The sequence below is a fragment of the Petaurus breviceps genome, unplaced genomic scaffold (genome assembly GCF_028583685.1).
Source record: "Petaurus breviceps papuanus isolate PSGF00001 unplaced genomic scaffold, PetGlider_PUasm1.0 90625, whole genome shotgun sequence".
Taxonomy (NCBI): Eukaryota; Metazoa; Chordata; class Mammalia; order Diprotodontia; family Petauridae; genus Petaurus; species Petaurus breviceps.
Genome location: NW_027187289.1, coordinates 3,121,465 through 3,144,207, shown reverse-complemented (window position 1 = coordinate 3,144,207; position 22,743 = coordinate 3,121,465). Strand labels below are relative to the sequence as shown.

Sequence of the window (22,743 nt, the reverse complement as noted above, 5' to 3'; positions counted from 1 at the left end):
TCTAGTCTCTAAATTTGCTATACTGTCCTGATACTTCCAACTCTGTTTACACTGTTTCCTATGTTTGAACTGCTCTATCTCACTCTCTTTACTGTTGAATTCTTACCCATTCTTTAAAGTTCAACTTAAATGCTAACTTCTATATGATACTAGAAGGGATCAAATAACCTTTATGTGAATCCAGGATAGGATGAGATTACCATTTACCAAAACAACTACTATGAATGACAAAACTTTATACAAACAGATTTACTGGTAAACTCCTGGGGTTTGTCTTGCCATATATCCTTATTCTCCTAAGTCAAGTCTTTCCCCTTCCTTGAAAACTAGAAAACTACTCAAGACTGACAATGATATATTCCACATACATGCTTATTCTCGATTCAATCAAAAAATTAGGCAAGTGAGCAATCCATTAGAAAGGTATCTAAAAGGGAGGTTATCTGTAGCATGGCTCTTGTCCTTCTTGGAAGAGGAATATTTATCTTCACTTCCATAAGGGAAGAGTAGAGAGAAGGATGTTTCTGGTACCAAGAGAAAGATCTGAGCTAGAAACCTTGGGGATCCCAGACAGAAAGGCAAAGAGAAAAAGCAAGCTTAGGGGCAGTGTTTGGCAGTTTTGCTTACTAAACTCTGGACCAAAAAGGAGAATTAGAATCCTAAAGTTTAGCCCCTTGTAGAAAACAATTTCAGACTTGCTGAAGAAATCAAAATGGATTCAGACAAAAAATTCCCCCTGGTCTTAAAGCACTTACTTTACCCTAAGAGACATAAAACATAACAAAGAGAGGTTATTAGAGAGAATTAAAGAAGCCCCCTAAATGTGTGTATTTGGAGGACTAGGATGAGGGAAGACAAGTTTTGCACATCAAACTCCAGATGCCCACAATGGCCAAAAAAACCCAAAAACCACATCTTTAATAAAATAAGAATGTCAAAGTGGCAGAGAGCCAAGATGGTAGAGTAAAAGCAGGAACTCATCTGAACTCCCCCATGAATTCCTTGAATAACCTCTAAAAAGTGAATCTGAACAGTTTTTAGAGTGGCAGAAATCATTGGGAGATGGAGTGTGGCAGATTTCCAGCCCAGGAAAGTGTGGCAGTGTAGGATTTCTTGTGCTGGGCAGGGAATGCAGAGCACGGAGAGGAGCCACACCTGCACAGACCCAACTATAGTGAAGCCAGAGCGAGCCTGAGAACTGATTCACCCAGAGCAGAGGGGATTCCCATACCCTTCATGGCAGGATGGGGCTCTGTAGGAGCTAGGTAAGAGAAAGGCTGAGGGTCTGTGGCAGCGGCAGCAGTTACTCCTGGGGCTATCAATCCACAGTCTGGATGTTTAAAAATCACCTACCTGAACTTTCAGGAGCCAAGATGTTGGAGGACACTGTACCTGCTCTCATCTCCCTGTCTGACCCCGAAACTCAGAGAATATTGCCCTAGTATAAAATTTCTGAAATAGTGGAACCAGCAGCAGGCTTGGGAGTCCTAGAGGAAGGGAATGGCTGTGGCCGTCCTGAGGCTAAAGGGCAGGACAGGAGGCATCCCAACAAGTCCCATTTCAACTGACCAGCAGGAGATCCCGAAACCCAGGGGGGTAGAGTCAGCAAGTGCTAACACCAGAACCCCAGGTATGCCTTCCCACAACCAAGGGAATCGGCAGACACCAGCATAGCCCAGTCACCAGCAGCTGAGCCTGCCTGAGCTCTAGACCAGGAGTGCAGAGGTGGAATCCTGAAGAGGCCAGACCACCCCTCCCCCACACCTCACACTGTGACCTTCAGTGTAACCCCGGGGGCAAGGTAGAAAGTCCTGGCCTTGGCCTCAGTCTAGGCACTCAGACAGTACACAAAGCGAATAACCAGGTCCCTAATTCCTAGCGTAAAAAGTGTGGGTCAGAGCTCTCTGTGTCCCAGAAGCTGAGATCCACTTTAAAAGCCAGGAAATAGGCAATCACAAGGGGCAAAAATCAAATTGGAAAAAAAAAGACCTTAGAATCCTATTATGGTGAGTGAGAAGAACCAAATTCCAAAGAGGACAGCATCAATCCTATACCCACATCTGAAATCTCGAAAGGGAATGAATATGAACTGGTTTCAGGCCCAGAAAGCATTCTTGGAAGAGCTCAAGAAAGATTTTAAAAGCCAAATTAGAGAGGCAGAAGATAAACTTACCAAATATTTTAAAAATATAATTGACAAAATGGAAAAAAAAAATTTACTGAACAAAACAGTTTCTTAAAAAGTAAAATTTGTCAAAAAGGAAAGGAGGCTCAAAATCTAACTGGAGAAAATAACTCCTTGAAAGAAAAAACTGAATAGAAAAGGAGACTAAAAAACTAACTGAAGAAAAAAAATTGCTAAAAATTAGAATAAAACAAATTGAAGCTACTGACTCTATGAAGCATCAAGAATTAGTCAAACAGGCGGCCAGGTGGCTCAGCGAGTAAGAGCACCGGCTCCAGTGTTGGGATGACCTGGATCAAATCTGGGCTCAGATACTCAGCACCACACCCAGAAATAACTGGCTGTGTAACCTTGAGCAAGTTACTTAACCCCTATTGCTTTAAAAAAAAAAAAAGAATTAGTCAAACAAAATCTAAAGAATGAAAAAATGGAAGAAAATGTAAAATATCTCATTGGAAAAACAACTGACCTGAAAAATAAATCCAGGAGAGATAATCTAAGAATTATTGGTCTACCAGAAAGCCATGATGAGAAAGAACCTGGACAACATCTTTCAAGAAATTAACAAGGAAAACTGCCCTGAGGTCCTACAACCGGAGGGTAAAATAGTTATCGAAAGAATCTACTGAACACCTCCTGAAAGAGATCCCACATTGCAAACTGTAAGGAATATTGTAGCCAAATTCCAGCATTATGAGCTCAAGGAGAAAATATTGCAAGCAGCCAGAAAGAAACAATTCAAATATCATGGAACTACAGTCAGGATCACACAGGACCCAGCAGCTGCTACATTAAAAGATCGGAGGGACAGGAATATGATATTTTGTAAGGCAAAGGAGCTTGAACTATAACCAAGGATCAACTAACCAGCAAAACTGAGCATAAACTTTTAGGTAAGATGGTCATTCAATGAAATAAGGGACTTCCAGATCTTCCTGATGAAAAGGTCAGAGCTTAATGGAAAATTTCATCTCCAAATACAAGACTCAAGACATAAAAAGGTAAACAGGAAGAAAACACACACACACACACACACACACACACACACACACACCTTGTTATTCAAATGAGCAAACTGTTTACATCCCTATATGGGAGGATGATATCTGTCAATATTGAGAATTGTACAATTATAACATTTTAAAAGGGATATACCTATTTATAGAGTGTGGGTATAAATAAACTAATGTGATAATAAAAACCCTATTAAGGAATATAAAGAGATTATAAAGGGAGAAGAGGAAAGGAGGAGGCAGAAAAGGGTAAATCATGCCACACGAAGAGGCATAAAAACACATTATAGTAGAGGCAAAGAAGGGAGGGAAATGAAATTTTAAGAGATTTACTCTCAGTTTGGGTTCAAGGAGGGAATAATATACTCAGTTAAGTATAGGAATCTAACATGAAGAGACAAAAAACCTTATCAATAGTAGAGGGAAACAAGGGAGTGAGAGCACCTTCTTGGATTTGGTTCAAGGAGGCAATAACATACTTTGTTAAGTATAAAAATCTGACGTGTCCTACAGACAGAAGGAGGGAAAAGGGGAAAGAAGGGGGGTGGTATTAGAAGGGAGGGAAAAAATAATAAGGAGAAAGGGTAGGAAAAGGGAAGGAGGCTGATAGGGAGGAAATACTGAGGTGGTCAAAAGGAAAACTCTTAAGGAGGGGAAAGGAGAAGGGAGAAATAAAAGCATAAACCGGAGAGAGAATAGGATGGAGAGAAAGACACAGACAGTAATTATAACAGTGAATGTGATGAACTCTCCCATAAAACGGAGGCAGATAGCAGAATGGACTAAAAACTACAATCCTACAATATGCTGTTTATAAGAAACACATCTGAAACAGGGGGATACATACAGGGTAAAGGCAAAAGGCTGGAACAGAATATATTATATACTACAGCTAAAGTAAAAAAAGCAGGGGTAGCAATCCTAATCTCAGACAAAGCAAAGGCAAAAATAGATCTAATTAAAAGAGATAAGAAGGAAACTATATCCTCTAAAAGGCACCATCGAGAATGAAGCAATATCATTACTTAACATATAATACACACCAAGTGGTATAGCATCCAAATTCTTAAGAGGAGAAGTTAAGGGAATTAGAGAAAGAAACAGATAGCAAAACTATACTAGTGGGGGACCTCAACCTCCCCCTCTCTGAACTTGATAAATCTAACTTCAAAATAAACAAGAAATAAGGAGGTAAATGTAAGAATTTTAGAGAAAGTAGTTATGATAGACCTCTGAAGAAAATGGAATGGGGATAAAAGGAATATGTCTTCTTCTCAGTGGTACATAGCATATACACAAAAATTGACCACGTACTAGAGCATAAAACCTCACAATCCAGTGCAGAAAGGTAGAAATATTAAATGCATCCCTTTCAGATCATGATGCAATAAAAATTACATGTAATAAAGGGCCATGGAAAGACAGACTAAAAACTAATTGGAAACTAAATAATCTAAAAAAAGAGTGGGTCAAACAACAAATCATAGAAACAATCAGTAACTTCATTCAAGAGAATGACAATAATGAGACAACATAATAAAACTTATGGAATGCAATGAAAGCAGTTCTTAGGGGAAGTTTTCATATCTCTGAATGCTTACATGAATAAAATAGAGAAAAAGGAGATCAATGAATTGGGCATGCAACTGAAAAAGTTAGAAAAAGAACAAATTAAAAATCCCTCATTAAATAAACTAGAAATACGGAAAAACCAAAGGAGAGATTAATAAAACTACAATTAAGAAAACTGTTGAACTAATAAATAAACTAAGAGCTGGTTTTATGGAAAAAAAAACAAACCAATAAAACCTTTAGTCAGTTTGATAAAAAAAGACAGAAGAAAACCAAATTAATAGTATCAAAAATGAAAAGGGTGAATTTACCTCCAATGACAAGGAAATTAAAACAATAATTAGGAATTATTTTGCCCAATTGTATACACATAAATTTGAAATCTCAGTAAAATGGATAAATATTTACAAAAATATAAAACACCCAGATTAAGTGAAAAGGAAGTAAAATACTTAAATAACCTCATCTCAGAAAAAAGAAATTGAACAAGTCATCAATGAACTCCCTAGGAAAAACTTTCCAGAGCCAGAGAGATTTGCAAGCAAATTCTATCAAACATTTAAAGAACAATTAATTCCAATACTTTATTAACTATTTGGGAAAATTGGAAGAGTCCTACAAAATTCTTTTTATGATACAAATATGGTACTGATACCTAAACTGGGAAGAGCCAAAACAGAGAAAGAAAATTATAGACCAATTTTCCTCACGAGTATAGATGCAAAAATTTTAGATAAAATACTAGCAAAAAGATTACAGCAATTTATCACGAGAATAATACACTTTGACCAGGTAGGATTTATTCCAGGAATGCAAAGCTGGTTCAATATTAGGAAAGCCAACAGTATAATCAATCACATCAACAACAAAACTAGTAGAAACCATATGATTATCTCAATAAATGCAGAAAAAGCTTTTGACAAAATACAACACCTATTCCTATTAAAAACACTAGAAAGCATAGGAATAAATGGAGTCTTCTTTAAAATAATAAGTAGCATCTATCTAAAACCATCAGCAAGTATTATATGTCATGGGGATAAGCTAGAAGTATTTCTAATAAGATCGGGGATGAAACAAGAATGTCCACTGTCACCCCTGTTCTTTTAATTTGGTACTAGAAATATTAGCTGTAACAATAAGAGTGGGGCGGCCAGGTGGCTCAGTGAGTAAGAGCACTGGCTCCAGGGTCGGGATAACCTGGATCAAATCCAGGCTCAGATACTGAGCACCACACCCAGAAATAACTGGCCATGTAACCTTGAGCAAGTTACTTAACCCCGATTGCTTTAAAAAAAAAAAAACAATAATAGAAGAAAAAGAAATTGAAGGAATCAGATTAGACTAAGAAGAGACTAAACTATCACTCTTTGTAGATGATATGATATATTTAAAGAATCCTAGAGAATCAGTAAAAAAATTACTTAAGATAATAAATTTAGCAAAGTTGCAGGATATAAAATAAAACTATATAAACTCTTGGCATTCCTATATATTTCCAATGAAGCCCAACAGCAAGAAACAGAAGCAAAATTCCATTTAAAATTACTGTAGATATTATAAAATATTTGGGAGTCTACCTGCTAAAACAAACCCAAGAACTATATGAACACAATTACAAAACACTTTCCACACAAATAAAGTCAGATCTAAATAATTGGAAAAACATCAGTTGCTCATGGTTAGGTCAAGCTAATACAATAAAAACGACAATTTTACCTAAATTAGTTTACCTACTTAGTGCCATACCAATCAATCTACCAAAAAATTATTTTATAGAGCTAGAAAAAATAGTAACAAAATTCATTTGGAAGAACAAAAGGTCCAGAAATATCAAAGGAATTGGTCAAAGGAAATGCTAGGGAAAGTGGCCTAGCCCTACCAGATTTTAAACTGTATTATAAAGTAGAAGTCATCAAAACTACTTGGTACTGGCAGAGGAATAGAGTAGTGGATCAATAGAATAGATAAGGTACATAAGACACAGTAGTCAATGTCTATAGTAATCTAACTGTTTGATAAACCCAAAGTCTCTGGTTTCTGGGATAAGAAATCACTATTTGACAAAAACTGCTGGGAAGACTGGAAAACAGTATGGCAGAAACTGGGCATAGACCAATATCTTACACTGTACACCAAAATAAAGTCTAAATGGGTTCATGATCTAGTATAAAGGCTGATACTGTAAGCAATCTGGGAGAACAAGGAATAGTTTACCTGTCAGATTTATGAAGAAGGAAAGAATTTATGACCAAATAAAATAAGAATATCACCCACTGAAACAGCTTTTAAGGATTAATTCTTCTGTCAAAACAAGGATAGAATGTCCAAAGAACTCACGATGGAAAATGCCATCCACATGCAGAGAATGCAGAGAAAAGCAGACTATTTTTTTTTTGTTTAGTTCTATTATTTTTTTTCCTTTCTTATGGTTCCTTCCACTCATTCTAATTGTTCTATACAACATGACTAATGTGAAAATATTTAACAGGAATGTATATGTAGGGCCTATATCAGACTGCATGCTGTCTTGGAGAAGAAAATTTAAAACTCATGGAAGTGAATGTTGTAAACTAAAAATAAATAATTCAACTTAAAAAAAAAAGGATAGAATGGACAATAAGAGACATTAAGAATTCGTTAAAATCTAACTCTAGGGTTAGATTAACTCCAAACTCCTCTGGCATTTAAAGCCTTTTACAACCTGGCTCCAACTAGCTTTCTGACTTTTTAGACAGGATTCCTTTCCTATGCTTCAGCCATTCTTCCTGTTGCTGCTCACACAGTCCATATCCTCACCTCCGCAAAGGTTGTCCTGGTCCATGACTAGAATGCACGCCTTTCTCACCTTTGTCTCTTAGGAGGGCTACTTTCTTTCAAAGCTCAGCTCAAATGCCACCTCATTATTAGCAGCAAGCTACTTCCCCTTCCCTGCCAAATTACGTTATATTTATTTTGTATATACTTACATATACATATTGTCTCCCTTGACAGAATATAACTTTCTGTCTCTGTATCAGCAGTACCTGGAACATAGTGGTGACTTAATAATTGCTTAATAGTGGTAGTTTACTAATTGCTAATCTACTGATTGATTGGCACATTGACTAGCCTTGTGATCAGAACGTCTTGGATTCAAGTTTTGCCTCTGACAGCTATGGGATCACAGACAAGTCACTGAAGCTTAAAGTAGCCCAGGAAACTATATTCTGCATTCCTAGAAGTTTGGACACTAGGAATCCTGATATTAATGAAGTCACACAGCTTCAGGCACCTGAATCTCCCAAAAGATTTTTTGGTCCCAAAAGACCAGAGTTGGGATGTAGCACAAGATGGGAAAATCTTTAGGAGAATGGGCAGCAGTTAGCAGAAGGGCTATGATTAGAAAATGTAAACTAATTTGAGATATAATTTGAAATTATTAACTCTGAAAAAGTAAATGTTGTATCAAAATGACAACGAAAATATTCTTTTTTGGGGTGGCTAGGTGGCACGGTGAATAGAGTCCTGGCCCTGGAGTCAGGAGGACCTGAGTTCAAATCCAGCCTCAGACACTTAACACTTATTAGCTGTGTGACCTTGGGCAAGTCACTTAACCCTAAGTGCCCTGCCCTCCTCCCTCCAAAAAGAAAAAAAATGTTTTTAAAAAGAAAATATTTTTTTAAAAGTAAAAAAGAGTATGCTTCAATTTGTCTTCAGACACATCAATTCTTTTTCTGGGGATGGATGGCATTTTTCATCGTAAATCCTATATAGTTATCTTGGATAGTTGTATTGCTAAGAATAGCTACGTCATTCACAGCAGATAGTCTTACAATATTTCTATTACTTTGTACACAGTACATTTCATTTTGCATCAGCCCATTCAAGTTTTTCCAGGTTTGTGTGAAAGCATCCTGCTCATCATTTCTTATACTACAATAGAATTCCATCACAATTATATACTACAACTTATTCAGTCATTTTCCAATTGATGGGCATCTCCTCAATTTCCAATTCTTTACCCCAGAAGAGCTACTACATCTCTCTCCATATACGTATATGAATACACACACACACACACACACACACACACACATATCAGCTAGTAAGTATGTCAAGTGTCTGATGCCAGATTTGAACTCAGGAGATTCTGAACCACCTAGCTGTCCCTATATATTACCATATAGGTCCTTTATCTTTTTTGTTTTTTATCTCTTTTGGTAACAGACCTAGTAGTGGTATTGCTAGGTCAAAGGGTATGCATGGTTTTATAGCCTTTGGGCATAGATCCAAATTGCTTTACAGAATGGTTGAATCAGTTCACAATTCTATAAACACAGTATATTAATATCTCATTTTCCCCACATCCCCTCCAACATTTGTCATTTACATTTTCTGTTCTATTAGCCAATTTAACAAGTATAACGTAGTACCTCAGAATTGTTTTAATTTGCATTTCTCCAATCAATAATATTTTTTCATATGGCTATAGACAGCCTTGATTACTTCATCTTAAAATTGATGAGATTGTTGGTCACATCCATTGAGGAATGGTTTTTCTTTTTATAAATTTGACTCAATTCTCTATATGTTTGAGAAATGAGGCTTTTTATCTGTAAAACTTACTTCAAATTTTTTGCAGTTACTATTGCTAACTGTATTTCTCTCCATGCTATCTCCCCCTCATTTGTTCTATTCTCTCCTTTCAACCAGTCCCTTGTCAAAAATTTTTTCTTCTGACTAACTCTCCCCCAAGCTCCTCTCCCTTCTATCACACACACATACCCCACCCCCATTATCTTATCTCTCCTAGTTTCCTATAGGGTAAGACAGATTTCTATACCCAATTGAGTGTGTATGAGAGTAAGGTCCACTCACTCCTCCTCACCTCCCTTCTCTTCCCCTCCACTGTAAAAGCTTTTTCTTGACTCTCTTTATGGGAGATAATTTATCCCACAGTACATCTCCCCTTTCCCTTTCTCCCAATATATTCTTCTCACCCCTTAATTTTATATTTTAGATTATCACCTCAATTTTTTTAGCTATCATCCCTTCATACTCAACCCACACCTGTGCCATCCATCTATCTATCTATCTATCTATCTATCTATCTATCTATCTATCTATCTATCTATCTATCTATACCTCTTCTAACTACCCTAATAATGAAAAAGGTCTTATGAGTTACAAATATCATTTTTCCATGTAGGAATGTAAACAGCTTAACCTTATTAAGTTCTCTTTCCTACCGTGTTTCCCCAATAATAAGACACTGTCTTATTATTTTTTTTTTTGAAAGAAAAACACCAGAGGGCTTATTTTCAGGGGAGGGCTTATGTTGTCCTGCCTCAGCTCTCCTCCGTGGCACTGCTCTCAATGGCGCCAGCAAGCAAATCACTGGGGAAGAACAGGATGACGTGCTCACTGCTGCAGCTCTGATTGGATGCAGCTCGGAGCGCGGCGTGCATTTCACCGGAAGGGGGGGGGGGACGGTGCATACAGAGGGTACCGTAATGTAGCGTGTAGCGCAGGGGATCACCTTCACTACAGTAGCAATCTCAATAGGGCTTATTTTCGGGGGAGGGCTTATTTTTGAGGAATTTTAAACAGAAAGGGGAGGGCTTATTTTCAGGATAGGTCTTATTATCAGGGAAACACGGTATTTACCTTTTTATGCTTCTCTTGAGTTTTGTGTTCTGACAGTCAAATTTTCTATTCAGCTCTGGTCTTTTCATCAAGAATGTTTAAAAGTCCTCTATCTCATTAAATGCCCATTTTTCCCCCTGAAGGATTATACTCAGTTTGCTGGGTAGGTGATTTTTGGTTGTAATTCTAGCTCCCCTGCCCTCTGGAATATCCTATTACAAGCCCTCCAATTGTTTAAAATGTAGGAGCTGCTAAATCTTGTGTTATCCTGACTGTGGCTCCACAACACATCAATTTTTTCTTTCTGGCTATATTTCTTGCAATATTTTCTCCTTGACCTGGTAACTCTGGAATTTGGCTACAATATTCCTGGCAGTTTTATTTTAGGATCTCTTTCAGGAGGTGATCAGTGGATTCTTTCAATTTCTGTTTTACTCTCTGCTTTTAGAATATAAGGGTAGCTTTCCTCGACAGTTCCTTGACAGATGTTGTCTGGGCTCTTGTTTTTTTTTATCATGGCTTTCAGGTAGTCGAATAATTTTTAAACTGTCTTTCCTGGATCCATTTTCCAATGAGATATTTCATATTGTCTTCTATTTTTTTCATTCTTTTGGTTCTATCTTGCTGCTTCTTGATTTCTCATAAAGTCGTTCACTTCCATTTGCCCCACTCTAATTTTTAAGGAATTCTTTCTTCAGTGAGCTCTTGGTCCTCCTTTTCCACTTGGTCAGTTCTTTTTAAAGCATTCTTCTCCTCACTGGCTTTTTGGACCTCTTTTACCATTTGGTCTACTCTGTTTTTTACGGTGTTATTTTCTTCAGTATCTTTTGGGGTCCTTTTTTTACCAAGCTATTGAGTCTTTTCCCATGATTTTTTTATTTCACTCTCATTTTTCTTCAATCTCTCTTGATTTTCAAAATCCTTTATGAGCTCTTCCATTGCCTGAGACCAATTCATATTTTTCTTGGAGATTCTGGACGTAGTAGCTCTGACTTTGTTGTCTTCTTTTTGTTGTTTTGATCATCCTTATTACCATAGTGACCTTCTATAGTCAAGAGGTTTTTTTTTTCCCCATTGTTTGCTCATTTTCCCAGCCTATTACCTGTCCTTTTACTCTTTGTTAAAGTAGGACTCTTCTGCCAGGATGGAGGGTGCTCTGTCTCAAGACTCAGGGGTTTTGTGTAGCTGTTTTCAGAAATACTTCTAAGGGCCTGTAAGTTTTCAAATCTTCCAAGGTAGTAAGATCTCAGTAGAGCTGTTACTCTCCCAGGCTGTGCTCTGGTCTGTGAGCAACCACAAGAACTCTTCTGCCCTGGAACTGTGAGGAGGGTCCCCACTCCACTGTGGCCCATGATAGTGCTCCTCCTCATCCCAGGACTGGGACCTGGATCCAAATATGGGCAAATCCTGCTTCCATGTTAGCAAAAAGACCCCTGTGATCTCCTTTTGACCAATTATTCGACACCCTTATTGTCTGTGGGCTGAAAGCTATGGAAGTAGCCACTGCCAATTCTGTCATGCCCAAGGCCTTCTCCTAGTCTGCTGTGGCCAGGGTTATGCTGGCGCTGCCTGTGCTGAAATATACTCCTCTTTCACCCAGGTACAACAGACCTTTCTTGCTGAACTTCTAAGCTGTCTTTGGCATCTGTGGGCTGAGAGGTCTGGAAACCACCTGCTTCTACCAGTGATTCAGATGCCCTGGGGCCTGCTCTGGGTTTGCCGGGACCTGGTCTGGATGGGCACAGTCTGTGCTCTTCTCTCTTACCCCGGTGCAACAGACATTTCCAGTCGATCTTCCAAGTTGCCATGGGCTGCAACTTTGTTTCACTCTGTCTTTTTGTGGGTTCTGCTGTTCTAGAATTTGTTTAGAGTCATTTTCTAAAGGCATCTGGAGAGACAGGGGAGAGCTCAGGTGAGTCTCTGTCTTTATTCTGCCATCTTGGCTCTGCCTCAGAAAAATATTAATTCTTGCTACTATAGAAGAGGGTACCAGCAATATGTACCAATGTGAAGTCTATTCATTGCAAGTAATTGTGATACAAGGTAATTAAATCCCAGGCTAGCATTGTTGGAATAAATAGTGAGAAATGGGTACATGCAAAAAATATGCTATAAGAGGACAGGCAGGATTTGGCAAGAAGACTGGACGGGAACAATGAGAAAGAAGAATTACGTATTCACTTCAAGTTTAGAATTCCAGGGGCATAGGGAATATAGTACTTTTGCTGATAACATAAAAATTCAAAAAGATGGCAGTTTGGCTAAGAAATAAAACAAGCTAACATTTAGACATATTTAGTTGAAGGTGTGGTTGTGATACCAAAACAGATTTCTGGAAAATAGCATGAAAAACTAGATAGAGAAGTTACAGAGATTTGGGTGTATTCTTATCATAAATGAAATATATGGGGTATAGTAAGAAAATCAGCAGAAATTCAGGACTGAAATGGTCAGGGCATTTGTATAAAATAAGAATGAAGAATAAGAGGACTCAGAAAAGAATAGTCCAAGAAGCAAAAAGAAAACTAAGGTAGCTAACAGTTGAGTCTAATAAGTAAAAAGGGGGATTAAAAAAAGGTAAAGGAAAAGAATATGATAAAAAGAGGCTGCTGAAAAGGATGGTAAAGATTCAATCAACTCAAAGATAACTAGATTGCAAGGATCCCTGCTACCAAGAATAGGGAAGTACTACATCAAACTATCATCATAAAGTGGATAGAACAAAGATTTTACTCCTGACTTAGCCAAAGTGGCTATCTGTTTCTTTCTCTATTTGAAAGTGTTTTATATATACTATACAACTGTAGTGTAAAAATAAATTACTTTCAAATATTGATTATTATGCTTATATATCTATAAAGACTTCCTAGACTAATTTTCCTGCTATCGGGCCTGAAAAGGTCCTTGCATATTCACTTTATTATCTATCTATATATATATATATATATATATATTAAACTAACAAGAGCCCTCCACTGATGACTCCTCATAGTGTGAAAGTAACTGTGGGCTCCCAAAGGCAAAGCCATCCAAATGCAAGCTCTGGGAGGTTAAGCTACAAAGGTTTAGAGTGCAAGACCAGTGATGAACACAAGGACAAGAAGTTTAGGTAAATTCAGAATAATTCACTATCAGGTTTGGCAAAGGCCAATTAATTTTTCCATTCATAACAAGTCTCAAAGACACTAAGGTTGTGATCATAACATCCATATCAATGATGCCTGAAATACACAATAGCATGGTCTAAAGTAAAACTCCTCTAACAAGTTTTTATTGGAAGCTCTATTCAGCTCTTCTCTTAAATGCACAAATAATGAGAACAATCTAGGATTAAAATAAGCGATTATTGTATTGTACATCACAGTAACAAAGAATAATACACTTATCCAAAGCTTCTTTTAAAAGCTGTTGCATTAAATAAACATCCTTTAAACCAAAAGTTTCCATTTCATATGCAACTAAATGTTACTTATTAAAAATTTCAAGGCATAAAAATTATCATTTTTCAAAGACTTTCATTCACCTATAAAATAAAATTTAATATCAGGCAGACAATATATGATCTTGAAAAGGAAAAAGCTGGCCTACTAATAATTCCATGTCTTACCAATGATGTTGATAATTCAGTAACATACTTTTTTTCAAGAATTCTAATTTTTGCTTGTCTTCTGCTTTGTCTGTATGATATGTTTTTGTACAAACAAGCTTACAGGTTTCCTCCTTGTTAAATGAAAACTGTATTAAAATAAAATGAAATGTCAATTAACAGAAGACACCTAAGTATACTTAAAGCTCTGTCATACACACACTGAATGCAAAATTCTTCCAATCATTTAAAATGAACTTTAATCATAAAAATGCCATACCCTCATAATAAGAAATACTTTATTTAAGCAATTAAAAAATTTAATCTTATTCTGCGCGCTTAAAAGACATTCACCATCTACTTTTTTTTTTCCCTGTGTGGTAAACAGTATTTTCCTCTCTTCTTTTTAATAGAAATTCTAGTCTGGCAACCCATGGATTTCATTCTATATATGCCACAAAATCTAACTTTGGTAAGAAAACAAAAACAAAAAGGTAGAAAATAATGGAGCATTATTCTATCAATAGTAAAAAATTATCACAATCTTTTCTGAGAATACTCTGAAGGCTTTTAAAAATAAGCAGTTAGGGGCAGCCAGGTGGCACAGTAAGAGCACTGGCCCCAGAGTCGGGAGACCTGGGATCGAATCCAAGCTCAGATACTTAGCACCACACCCAGAAATAACTGGCCATGTAACCTTGAGCAAGTTACTTAACCCCAATTGCTTTAAAAAAAAAAAAAAAATAAGCAGAGTTAGTTATGTGAGGAAATGTCACTAATTTAATGCCAACACGTGTATCTCTTTATCCCTTATGTTTAAAATACTTCTTGCTCTGTCAACTTTCAAGATCTTAATTGTGAATAAACAAAATTTAAAATAAAAATCACTGGTTTTTTTTTTCAAATGAACGGCTCTCCAAATTTAGGATTCTTCAACATTACTTCAACTTATGAACCTAATAATCAACTTTTAAATGTATAATACAACATACATTTTTATAAATGAGCACATTTCATTGTTATAAAACAAATTATAATTCAGGATGAGTCTCTGAATATAATCTGCTTTATTATTTCCTTCAGTATCTATTTATAAAAATCTAATTATTGTCCTAAAATAGCTTTCAATTTTGTTGGTGAGAAAAAAAAAGAAATTAGTAGAATAATATATGAAAATACATATTTTAAAGTGCTTAGTTAAGTACTTAGGTTTCAAATGCTGCATTACACTTTAGGGACACACTATATATGCTTCTGAGCTGTATGTAAGCTGTAATTTTACTGTACTTAAAAATCATAAAACTAGGAAGTATACTTTAACCTAAAAAATTCTGGGCAATCAAAGTAGAATGCAGTAATAGAAACTTCGTAGTACAATAAAAGAAGCATCTCACCCTAGTCTGGCATAAACTAGCTAAATTACCTTAAGAACTTAACTGCTCTTGCAAGGCCCTAGTTTCCTAATCTATAAGAGAGTTAGACTGACTGATCATTTGCATCCCTTCACACCCTCCAAGTTCTATAATATGATTTATCTGTTTTGGTCTAGCTTGAAACCTAAAGAGATCTGGGAGGAAAATGGATTCATATTCATAATGCTTGATCCAGAATGCCTTCCTGTTCAACTTTTTTTCAGATTTGATTATCTGCCCCTGTATCCCTCACGTACAAAGATTGTGCTACTAATAGTGAATATTTTCTATTTGTGTGGTGAAGGAAAATATAGTCACTGTTCACAAGAAATTATTCTATAAAAAGTTTTATTTTTGAGAGTAATCTATCCATCAAACCTATTTTTAAAAGATCAAAACACCTCCTTAGGTTGAAGGCTTTTGATGTCTTTTCCTCTGTGATTTTTGAGCTGTCTGAAGTCTGTAACTTTATTCTATATCAACAGCTCAGGGGCAATAGTCAGCTCTCAAGAAAGACTTCTTTTAGTCGCTTGTTAATCCCTAGGCAAACACAAAGGAGATCTCAGAATGGAGGTTACAGCTGTTTCCTTGAAACACAAATTAGCCAGCATGACTAAAAGTCTCTATACAACAGATAGCAAGAATTCCTTAAAAAGATACACTTTAGTAAAACATTTCAGCATTAGGATCCTCTACACTTAACAATATTGCTGCTTGTGCCTAATAATGCCATCATTTGCTGACTTATTCTTACACTAAATCGTATCTTTTAATAAAATGTATACCACTGAATTTTTATGTTGATAAAATTCAAGAATAATTAAAATATGTGCTTAGTTTACAATTACGTATAATGGTAAATACAAACCTTATACGGAGAAGGCTCGATTCTTTCCCCAAATAATACCTGACCAAGATTTTCAGATGGACGTTTTCCTCCTGCTGCTTGGCAAAAATCAAACCTAGAAAGGAAGAAAGTATTGGTTTTTCAATAAGAAAAAATAAAACAAAACACATCAACCATCTTAATTAATTAAAATAATAGATTTCATGATAAGAGAAAGTGATTTTTGGTGCATCTACTTCACTGCAAAAAACAAATAAACCTTCTAGTCAGAATCCTGCCTGAGTTATTTACATTCCTAAATTATATTACTCTCCTACAAAATATAAACTATAGGATGTTTCTTTAGTTGTTATTTGAGAATTTTTTCTTTTTGTTAGTTTCAAACTATTTTCTCCTATATGTTACAAAAAAGGGGGCATTTTTTTTCATTTCCAAGTTTAAGTTCTAGTTCCCAAAGGTATGTATGCACATATATTACACTGAAAATAAATTAGTATAGTTATCTGTGCCAGAGTGCAACAAGTAACAGACTAGGACTTATGTGACATAGTTTGGTTATTAACTAGTTGTGTGAATTAAGCCACTTAACCTTAATGGGCTTCAGGTTACTTACCCTTAAAATAAAAGGCTAGAGTAGATCATTGTTTCCTAATCCAGATTATATTTCAGACAAATAAAATATCTAAATTCTCAATTGCTCTGCCAGGTGTAACACAAGGGTTTGAAAAAAAAAAATGAGGTCCAAAAGAAAAAAGCACTGAGGAAAGGGTTTGAGAGGAGTGAGATAGAAGACTGATTTTTTTAAGTTTATAGGTTTTAAGAAATAAAAGCCTTTATTAAGAAATTTTTTTTTACAGATATGTAAAAAATTATCAAATACTAAAGATCAATAAACACTGGACTAGAAAATGTCGAAGTTCCTTCTAGCTCTAATATTCTTCTTAATTTGGGTGGGAAAACATCCTGTATTTCTTAAATAATATTAATTTTAAAAAATCTTTAAATTAAGTTTCTCCATTTCCATCTACTGAAAAAAATTTTGGATATAACTATTTAGAGAGGTTGAGAGATAATTTAAAATAAATAACGTATGTGATATGATACAATACTCAAATAGTTTTTAACTAAAAGTAGCTTGGTTTGAAATGAAATAAACGAGGGAAATCAACCTTTTAATCAGTAATTGTGTATCTCATGGAATAAAACAGACAAAAATGAAGTTCATATTTTAATATTGTGTAACTAAAATCCCTCCTCTTTTAAAACTTTCAATGTGCAGCACATAAAAAGTCAAGTTTCCACATGTTCTGTGAAAAAAAATCACCAATTTTAAAATGCAAACATCTTTTGATGAGACATAGAAAACTTTACATATAAACAAACTTTAAAACACTTACGCAGTATATTCATAAGGAAGAACAGATTCCACAGAGTCAAGCCTGTTCACAAACAGTTCTATTCCAGACTGAAAATGATGAAATACAGAATTAGGATAACAAACAACTGTATGCTGAAAATCAGTGACAAAGATTTTACCATGCTTGGAATTTTAAAATAGTTTGATGTGTTTGAAACATGGAACTGAACAACATGAAGTGTTGTAGTATTTTACTTGTTACAAATCATATATACTGAGTTTACTTAGAAGATGAGCTTAATTTAGTTGAATTTAAACAGTAGCAGAAGTTTCAGCATTGCTAAAAATCCTAAATATTGTAAAAGCCTTTTCTACTTCCATGAACTTTAGAAATTATATTGGGACATTTTCACTGCAATTTTCACTTCACCAATATTGTTACTATTAACAACTTAGAAAAAATACAAATGTCAGTTTTTCAAATTCAGTATCTTATTCCTAAGTACTAAAATTATTTTATTTTGATACATTTTAGATTCCCTATTTTCACCAGTCAAATTCTATATTTTATTCATGTAAAATATTTATTGGCATTAATAATTTTGGCCATAAAAATAATTAATAAAGCCTTACCACTAAAAATGAAATTCCTAGTCAATAAAAAAGAAAGGCAAAAGAGGAAGACGATGACAACTTGGTATATGGGTTTAGAAGTCTTATTCCTAATGGCAAGTCAATACTGTAGGAAGAAAAAGATTGAATACCTAAAATACCACTAATTTCTAAAAAGTCCTTCCTCCAACAGTTAATTTCTCAAGATTCAAAACACCCAAAGTATTTTCTTACCAGCTTATTAATAAAGGTTGATTACCATAGTTATTAAATCAATTTTACAAAGCTAATAGGTATGCTTGTTCCTTGCTCAGGACTGAGGTACGATCTGGAAATATCATGGGGGTTAGGATAGACTCACCTGAGTAAAAATACTATATAATATGGATGGCAAGCATGTCTGATTTATAGCTCTAGTCCCTGCGGTCCTTACATGGACTCACCTGACTACATGGAACCATATATGTAAACTTGTATTTACAGTCTCTTTCAGAAGTCATTATATTGAGGTGGCAGCTAACATGACAGGTTATTTGAAGGAAAGTCAAAATACAAGTCCAATATTTGGTTTCTTGACACTGGCCCCCAGTTTGAGTGAACAAGGATTGTCTTCCTTAGTAATAGCAGCTTTTCAAAAATACAGTGTTATTACATACATTACTTCACTAGATTATCAGAAGAACTTGCTGTGAGGTGGGTCTTAAAACTATTATTATCCATTGCACATATATAGAAATAGGAATAGAAATTAAGTGATTTGCTCAAGGTCACACAGTCAGTCAGTACTGAATGGCACTGGAACTAGATGCCAGTTGTTTTTTCAACTTAACTCCAAAATTTTAGAGTAATACTGTGAGCTAGATGGGATCTTAAAGAATGAGTATCTCTCTTTTTTTAAGCAATTGGGGTTAAGTAACTTGCTCAAGGTTACACGGCCAGTTATTTCTGGGTGTGGTGCTAAGTATCTGAGCCCAGATTTGATACCCAGGTCATCCCGACACTGGAGCTCTTACTCACTGTGCTACCTGGCCGCCCCATGAGTATCTCTTTCAACCCATTCATATTACAAATAAAAAACTGGAAGTTCAAGATATTAAACAATTTTTAGGGGGTAGAATAAAGGCAGTGACTTGCCTAAGTTCTTCCATATACCCCTCCAAATAACATTAAAATAACACCTCTAAACAAATTCCGAAGTGGCAGAACAAACAAAAGCACAGGGTGAAACAGTTATCTAGCCCAAGACAGCGTAGAAGGATGGCAGGAAAGTTCTGCCTCACGAAGGTGAGAGTAGAACACAGTCCAGCAGCAAGTAAGCCAGGGAAGGAGGGAGAGATGGATAATGACACACAACATGCTGAATCTCAAGTGGTGGCTTCCAGAGCTCTCAGCCCACAGACAGTAAGGGGGTTAGACAATTGGTCAGAAGGAAATTACAGGTGACCCTTTGCTGGTACTGGGTGCAGGTCTCTCTTGCATTGCCCATATGCAGGTCTGGGTTGCAGTCTCAGGGCAAGGAGGAGCACTAGCAAGAGCAGAGACCCTAGACAGTTCCAGGATGGAAAAGAGTACTTGTGGTTACTCACAGACCAAAGCATAAGCCAGGAGAGCAGTACCCACATTTCTCTTTAGCTCATACTACCCTGAAAGAACTAAAAACTTACAGACCCCCCAGAATTAGCCCTGAAAACAGAGGCACAAAAAACCCTGAACCTTGGGACAATGCTTCCTCCACCCTGGGAACTTTAATATCAAGTTAGAAGTCAAGAAGTAGGTTAGAAAAATGAGTAAACAAACAAACCAAAAAAAAAGATTCTAACCATATAAAGTTGCTACAGTAACAGGGAAGATCAAAGCACAAACTCAGAAGAAGACAACAAACTCAAAAGAAGACAACAATGTCAAAACAGATACATGCAAAGTCTCAAATAAAAATGTGAATTGGTCTCAGGCCCCCCCCAAGGGAAAAAAATTTTCTGGAAGAGCTCAAAAAGGATTTTTTAAATCAAATGAGAGAGGTAGAAGAAAAACTGGGAAAAGAAATTACAGCGATGCAAGAAAATCACACACACAAAAAAAGAAGTCAACAGTTTGGTAAAGGAGACACACACAAAAATTGAAGAAAACAAAACCTTAAAAGAGAACAAGTCAAATGGTAAAAGAGGCACAAAAATGGGGTGGCTAAGTGGCACAGTGAATAGAGCACGGGCCCTGAAGTCAGTAGGACCTGACTTCAAATCCAACCTCAGACACTTAACACTTACTAGCTGTGTAACCTTGGGCAAGTCACTTAACCCCACTGCCCTGTCTTTCCCTCTCAAAAAAAAAAGGAGGCACAAAAATCTACTGAAGAGAACTTGTTAAAAAGCAGAATTGGCCAAATGACAACAGAAGTACAAAAATTCACTGAACAACTCATTAAAAATCAGAATTGTTTACACAGAAAAGAGACATACAAAAATTCATTGAAGAAAAAACTCCTTAAAAAGTACAATTAGACAAATGGAAAATGAGGCACAAAAGCTCACTAAAGAAAACCATTCCTTAAAAACTAGAATTGGGCAAATGGAAGCTAATAACTATAGGACATATTAAGAAACAATAATACAAAATCAAAAAAATGAATAGAAGAAAATGTAAAATATCTCACTGAAAAAAGAGTTGATCTGGAAAATAGATTGAGAAGACATAATTTAAGTAGTGAATTACCTGAAAGTCAAGATTTTAAAAAAGGGTCTGATAACATATTTCAAGAAATTATCAAGGAAACCACTCTGATATCCTAGAACCAGAGGGTAAAACAGAAATGGAAAGAATCCACTTATCATCTCCTGAAAGAGATCCCAAAATGAAAACTCCCAGGAATAATTATAGTCAAATTCCAGAGCTGCTAGATCAAGGAGAAAATACCGCAAGTAGTCAGATAGTAACAACTAAAATATCGTGAAGCCACAGTCAGGGTAACACAAGACTTAGCAGCTTCCACATTAAAGGATCTGAAGGTTTGGAATATGATATTCCAGAGTGCAAATGAGCTTGGGTTACAACCAAGAATTGCCTATCCAGCAAAACTGAGCATAATCCTTCTGGGGAAAAAAAAAAAAGGAAATTTAATGAAATAAATTACTTTCAAGCATTCATGATGAAAAGATCAGAGTTGAATAGAAAATCTGACTTACAAATACAAGATTCAAGAGAAGCATAAAAAAGCAAAAAGGAAAGAAGATTCATAAGGGATTCAATGAACTGTTTACTTTTCTACAGGGAAAGATGATACTTCTAATTCCTAAGTATTTTCTCATTATTAGGACAGTTAGAAGGAATACACAGAGGGTGAGAAATGATTATTTCTCTCTGGTATTAATAATTAACTATCCAATCAGAACCAAGGTTTTTCTCCTTTTCTACTTCCTCATTCAGAAATCAGTGTAAATTCAGAAATATTTCTGAAAGATTTACCCAGGCCAAGATCTAAGTAAAAGAAATTCTAAGCTTAAGCTAATGGATGTGTTCCTGATCACTGCAGTTGCTCAGACACGTCTGGGGGTGACCCAAGTCATGTACCCCAAAATTCTCATTGTAATATAGCCCACCCTCTCATTTAACCAAGTTGATTGCTACCCTCAGGACTCTTTGAAGGACATATAAACTGTGAGTCCACCACCATGAGGGTTCTTTGGTCTAGGAGAGACGGCCAATTGATCATCTTTTTACTAAAATGTTGGCATTATTAATACATTGATTAAATTATGCAGAAATTATGTCTCTCAAACCTTTTTAAACGCCACAATAGACAGGGGCCTGGGTATGAGTTGATGATTATGATGGAATGAAATACAAAAACAAAAAATAAAATGAAAGGGTGAGAAAGAGGGATGCACTGGGAGAAAGGAGAAGGGAAAGGTGGAATGGGGTAAATTATCTGACATAAAAGAGGTACAAAAACTTTTACAATGAAGGGAAAGATGGGGGACAGAGGAAGGTGGGCCACATTTGATCCTTACTCTCACAGAAAATGGCTTAAAGAGGGAATAACATACACACTCATCTGGGTTTAGAAATGTGTCTTACCCTACAGGGAATTAGGAGAGGAGGAGAATAAGAAGGGGGGCGGGGGGGGAGGCAGAGGCAAACTAAGGGAGCTAGTGGTCAGAACTAAAGGGGGGACAGGGTGAAAAGAGAGAGAGAAGGTTAAATGAGGGTGAGGGACAAAGAGGGGAAGAAATAGGATGGAAGGAAACAGTAATCATAACTGCGAATGTGAATAGGACAAATTCACCCATAAAACTGAAATTGAAAGCAGAACAGATTATATGATTTAGACATAAAAGGTGATAATATAAGCAAATTAGGGGGATATGGAATAGTATATCTAGTCAGATCTATGAAAAAAGGAAGAATTCATTCTAAAACAATAGAGAGCATTGAGATATAAATGGATAATTTTCATTACATTAAATTAAAAAGGATTGGACAAACAAAACCAATTCAGTCAAGATTAGAAGGCAAAAAACTGGGAGAAAAAAAATTT

General features: G+C 36.0%; 1 protein-coding gene across 1 annotated transcript in view; it reads right to left on the bottom strand.

Moving 5' to 3' along the window:
* The window catches only part of TM9SF2 (transmembrane 9 superfamily member 2), a 91,573-nt gene that overhangs the window by 45,486 nt on the left and 23,344 nt on the right, over positions 1 to 22,743 (bottom strand). The window contains exons 2-4 of the mRNA XM_069064180.1: positions 17,641 to 17,708; positions 16,265 to 16,358; positions 14,006 to 14,133 (exon numbers count right to left, since the gene is read on the bottom strand). Of these exons, the coding sequence (XP_068920281.1) occupies positions 14,006 to 14,133; positions 16,265 to 16,358; positions 17,641 to 17,708 (290 nt within the window). The remainder of the gene's footprint in view (positions 1 to 14,005; positions 14,134 to 16,264; positions 16,359 to 17,640; positions 17,709 to 22,743) is intronic.